Source organism: Pelobates fuscus, chromosome 7 (genome assembly GCF_036172605.1).
Source record: "Pelobates fuscus isolate aPelFus1 chromosome 7, aPelFus1.pri, whole genome shotgun sequence".
NCBI lineage: Eukaryota > Metazoa > Chordata > Amphibia > Anura > Pelobatidae > Pelobates > Pelobates fuscus.
Genome location: NC_086323.1, coordinates 169,880,366 through 169,886,365, shown reverse-complemented (window position 1 = coordinate 169,886,365; position 6,000 = coordinate 169,880,366). Strand labels below are relative to the sequence as shown.

Genomic DNA, 6,000 nt, shown 5'->3' with positions numbered 1-6,000 from the left:
CACATGTACATATTTTTTTAAAGTAGACAAACCAGGGTATTCAATATAGGGTATGTCCAGTCTTTTTTAGTAGCCACCTAGTCGCAAACACTGGCCAAAGTTAGCGTTCATATTTGTTTTCTGTGTGAAAAAACAAAAAAACTAAATTGAACGCTAATTTTGGCCAGTGTCTGTGACTAAGTGGCTACTAAAAAAGACTGGACATACCCCATTTGCAATACCTTTTGTTGTCTTCTTTTGCAAATGGTATGCCATCATGGGGGTAATTCTCATTCCTGGGCTTCCATACGCTCTCAAAGGCAACGTACCCAACCTGGCCATTTTCAATGTAAAAATATTTGACCCATATATTTGACCCTGTAACTTTCAAAAACGCTATAAAATCTGTACATGGGGGGTACTGTTATACTCGGGAGACTTTCTTGAACAAATATTAGTGTTTCAAAACAGGAAAACATATCACAACAATTATATCATCAGTAAAAGTGCTGTTTGTGTGTGAAAAATGCGAAACAAAGTCACTTTCACTGACAATATCATCGCTGTGATAGGTTTTGCTGTTTTGAATCACTAATATTTGTGTTCAGTGAAGTCTCCCGAGTAAAACGGTACCCCCCCATGTACAGGTTTTAGGGTGTCATAGAAAGTTACAGGGTAAAATACAGTGCTAGCAAATTAAATTCTCTGGAATTTCGGCCTGGGTTGGCAGGCAGGTCCCTCAAATTGCAATTAATGAAATGACTTAATTATGTAAAAATATTACATAAATATGCACGTAGAATTTAAATATATACGCATATTTATATATTTGAAGTCTACGTGTATATTTATATAATTTTGTATATGGACATATGTATATTTCGTATTAAATTTATTTATTTATATATACAATTTCATTCTAAGTGTATTTTGATATAAATATATATATTAATATCAAACTACAGTTAGAATAAAATTTCATATAGATATGTAATTTTTTTTAATTTTTATTATTATTTTAATTTCATTTAATTTACTTATTTTTTGTATTTTCTAATATATACACAATATATAGTTATATATATTATATATATATATATATATACACATGTGTGTAATTTAATTATAAGTGTATTTTTATATTAATATATGTACATATTAATATAAAAATACACTTAGCATGACATTATATATATGATATATAGACGTATATTATATAGGTATAATATATGTCTATATATCATATATATATATATATATATATATATATACACACATATATAATTTTTTTTTTTTTTTTTTATTAACTTTAACTTTAATTTTTATTTTTTATTTTACACTAGCAGGGAGACTGCCTGTCAGCACAGACAGTCCCCCTGCAGGCACACACATGGACACCTATTGTGACCATGTGGTCGCCCTGTTGAGCGATCACATGGCCACAGGGGTCCTAATCCGCCATGGGGAGACTGTCTGGGCTGCAGGCAGTCTCCCCACAACGGGAGCACCGCCGATCGCCGCCGGGGGAACGACGGCGATCAGGTAAGTACATCTGACCGTTAGGACGGTTCAAGACCGTCATCGGTCAGCAACGCAAAAATGCCGATGACGGTCCTGAACCGTCCTCGGTCGTTAAGGGGTTAAAGTCCAGCATGGCACATCCTAACATCCTTACGTGGTTAACCATATAACGTTTTCTAAAGTAAATAGCTTACCTTTCGGCCCCTCCCTCCAAACGCACAGTGTTTTCTTTTCTGCTTTACTGATAAAGCTGTACATTCCATCATCACTTTCACAAAAAAAAGACAACTTCTCTTCATCTTATTAAAGGGACACTATAGTCACCAGAACAACTACAGCTTATTGAATTTGTTCTGGTGAGTAGAATCATTACCTTCAGGCTTTTTGCTGTAAACACTGTCTTTTCAGAGAAAACACAGTTTTTACATTACAGCCTAGTTATAACTTCACTGGCCACTCCTCAGATGGCTGTTAGAGATCCTTCCTGGGTCATGGCTGCCTAAAATGCATCCAAACATTCAGTATCTCCTCCCTCTGCATGCAGACACTGAACTTTCCTCAGAGATTCATTGATTCAATTCATCTCTATGAGGAAATGCTGATTGGCCAGGGCTGTGTTTGAATCATGCTGGCTCTGCCCCTGATCTGCCTCTTTGTCAGTCTTAGCCAATCCTATGGGGAAGCACTGTGATTGGATCAGGCTACCACTTCTGCTGATGTCAGCAGGCAGTTGGCAGGGCTAAAGTAAACTGGGACAAAGTAAGCAGGTGCAGACTGAAATACAAGTAAGATTTTACTATATTTAGGGAGGTATTAGGGGGCCAGATGGTGGTTTTAACCCTAAAGGATCAGGAATACAAGTTTGAGTTCCTGACCCTATAGTGCTCCTTTAAAATCACAGCAGTGCCCAAGAAGCACTGATTATAGAGCATCATACCTGAGTGAGTCACTTCATGTTGTTGGCAGTACTCACTGCAGAGGTTTTTTTTTGTTGTTGTTTTTTTTTTCTAAAGCATCTAAATTTATCTACCTTTTTCAATGTATATTAGGACAATTTAACCATAAGCTTTACAATGAGATTCTACACACTGTATGGAAGGATAATATTCCACAAAACAATGACATGGGTCAACCTTAAAGAAGTATTTAAATGCATAAGAAATGTTAAACAAAACTTCATATATAACAGACTTGCTAATGTATAGCAGGGTGCTGGAAGGGAAAATAATATAATGTGTGCCTGCCACTAGACTAGGCCTCAGACTGCCATTCAATGCACACTGTGTAGTTTTTCTTATACTGCAACATTTATCGAACCATTCAAGCAAATATTTTTTGTGAAAACACTACATTTTGCATTACGCAGACCTTTACCTGGAGCACCACTCTCATGGGGCACCCTGTCACTGTAGGGACAGACAGGGAGATCAACAGAATGTTCCCTTAGTTTGGAGAAGGGCTAATGATTGGGGCAGGGCTTGAGAAATTGCAGGCGCCAGGTCGCCATGTCAACGTGAAATTTTGCCCTGGTGCCTGGGATTTGAAGCCCTTTAGCTAAAGCAGCAGGATGGGGGACAATGGAGCAGGCCTGAGGAGCGTGGCTGGTCAGCTCAGGGAGCGTGCAGACGGCTGCCATTGGCTGCGTGCAGGCAGCAGGCTGGGGTAATGCGCGAGGGAGCAATAATCTTTCTGTAGCTCCTCTCTGCTCCCTCGCGCTGTATAGTGATGCCGGAGTCGGGAATATGACATCATTCCGGCCCCGGCATCACTACAGGTAGCAGAGAGGAGCCGCAGGTAGATTACTGCTCCCTCGCACACAGGATGAGCGAGCAGCCCCACTGGACCCAAGGGAAAGATCCACTCCGCTCTCCCAAAGGTAGGGAAGGCTGGGTAGATTAAAATTAAAATGGAAAATGTCAATTTGTGTGTATGTGTCTCTTTGTCGGTTTGGGTGTCTGTCAGTGTGCGTGTGTGTGTGTGTGTCAGAGTGTTTGTCTTTCTGCGTCTGTTTAGGTACCTGCCCCCCTCCGATCATGAGAGGTGTTTTTACGCACGTGCTTTCCCACGCCGTGTTGGTTTGTCCTGCCTTCATGGCTGAGCTAATCAAACTTGAAGAACTCAGCTAAACTAATGCTTTCCTTTAGGAAACCATTGGAAGGATATTATGCATGTTTTCTATGGGTAACATTCAGTACCCCCATGCAGAGTGTGGAGACACTGAACAAAGATGCTGCACACCGTGCAGTACTGACACAGGACTCTCTAGTGGCCGTCTGAGTGACTGTCACTAGAGGTGTTATTAGGCAGCAATGTAAACACTGCCTTTTCTCAGAAAAGGCAGCGTTTGCATTGAAAAGGCTACAGGCACCAGAACTAAATTAAGCTTTAGTGGTTTGGGTGACTATAGTGTCCCTTTAGGAATTATATATTTCTCGTAAATTAAACTTTGCTAGTTTTAAAAACATCGGCGCCTAACTTTTTCAGCTGGCTCCCAGATTCCAAACAAATTTGTCAAGTCCTGGATTGGGGATAGATACAGACTAAAAGTTCTGCCAACCAGGATCATAGTGGGAGGCTCAAAACACAAGTTTAATATGTTATTATAATTATTTTTAACAAATATTGTAATTTGTTGGGAGCCTGGAAAAAACAATTACCCACAGAACAATCCCACAGCCACCACACAGTAACCCCAAAAAACTCATACAACACACAACTGCACAGCCTTCACACAGACACAACACACCTTCCAACACATATGCATTGTGGCCCTCATTCACCATTAGCTAGTATAAAACATGAATTAAGAGGGGAAACAGTGGGGAAGATACCAAAAGTTGAGGTAAAAGAAAGAGTGAAGGATGTTTTAAGGGGGGGGGGAGCCGTTTATAATTGATCTCACATGCAGTGTGCATGTGCACAAACCGAACAGACTAGGAAATTTGATGCCATGTTAGCTCACTTAAAATTATACATTTTAAAATGCAAATATTTATGGCTGAATACCAGCTGCAAGGATTATATTGTAAATGTGGCATTTCATTAAGAATACAAGTGTTTATCTAATTGTGTATTGGATGAGAATCCGCTCCAAGCTTCATTGCAGCCATACCTTTTTTTTCCTTAACCTGTTTTTGTGATGAGCAGTTTTAAATGTTATACAATATTGTTATGTGCTCACCTATAAGGGTTTAATTGGTTCAATTCTGAGTAAGAAGAAAGGCATACGGTGATTACTGAATAAATTACATAATCCAGTTTCTTTGAAAGGCACTTAATACAGATTTTTTAGTGCGTTTTGTTCCTATATATTTTTTGGCTTTTAACTGTACTTCAACAGGCTTATGTAAGTTTTCCTATTTACACACAAGTAATACTTGTTTAATATGTCCCCTGTCTTAGTAGACCAATAAGGCAATAGGTTTATTCTCTAGCTTTTTAAGGTAGCAGGGAAGCAAACCACTACAGCCCACTGTAGTGGTTATGGCACTAGGGGTGCTGTGGCACCTTCCCACAGTAAGATCTCAAACTGGGCACCTGCACCGAATCTGGTATTCGCCAACAGGAGAAGTAGAGCACAACGAATGCAAGACCACACTGACTGGTTGAGAAAATTCAGGTCCTGCTTTGTTCTATAGAATAATTTGGCTTGGCCTACAGGTGAAGACCAGGTACAAAAATGGTCTGCAGTGGTTATGGTGCTTGACGTATTTTAATGATTCTAAAACATATCTTGAAACACAAGACTGTAGAGCGTGTTATTTTAAAAATATACATCTAATTGACTCAATACATACTTTTCCCGAAGACGCTGCAACTCTTTTCTCATGTCTGTATCTTCAAATTCAGAGTCATTATCACTGCTCATGTATGAGGACTGTGAATGGAAAGAGGTGATGTTTATGGATGGGATCTTGGTGGTATGGCCACTAGGAGAGTCGGGACTTTGCACAGTGGTCTTTCCAGATCTATGAAGGAAAGCCGTGGCCTTCTTTATAAAGTCATTGGTGCCTCCTTTGCTGGGGGTTGACGGCTGAGCATCTTTGGACTTTGACATAGGAACATCATCATCGGAATCACTGGAGACATGACCACAGAAAAGAGAATTAATAGGGGAGGATGTATGGGATCGTGGAACGGTCTTTACTGGCTGTGGAGGAAGCTGATCCAAGTAGACATCAGGTGGAGCAGAAAATCGTAAATAATTTGGGGAGGTCACAGTTACATTATCTTCTGTGCTCATCACTGAAAACCTCCCAATTGTTTTCGATGACTTATCCGAACAGGCTGCTTTTTGTTTTGGTGATACACAGTCCACAGAGCTTTCATCAAGTGGTGTTTTCTCTCCAGGAGCCCCTTTTTGTGATAACATTGGCAACTTGTTTTGAACCTAGAATGTAACAGACAAAAATAACAAGTCTCAATATACTTACATGTTATTAATGCATAGCAGTCCCTATGAGTAATAAAATACCAAATACCAGGGTGGAAAAAAAAATA

At 39.6% G+C, this 6,000-nt stretch overlaps 1 protein-coding gene across 1 annotated transcript in view; it reads right to left on the bottom strand.

Annotated features, from left to right (window-relative positions):
- Positions 1–6,000, bottom strand: part of WNK2 (WNK lysine deficient protein kinase 2) — a 184,370-nt gene that overhangs the window by 28,241 nt on the left and 150,129 nt on the right. Inside the window, exon 21 of the mRNA XM_063426920.1 lies at positions 5,298–5,890. Within this exon, the coding sequence (XP_063282990.1) occupies positions 5,298–5,890 (593 nt within the window). The remainder of the gene's footprint in view (positions 1–5,297; positions 5,891–6,000) is intronic.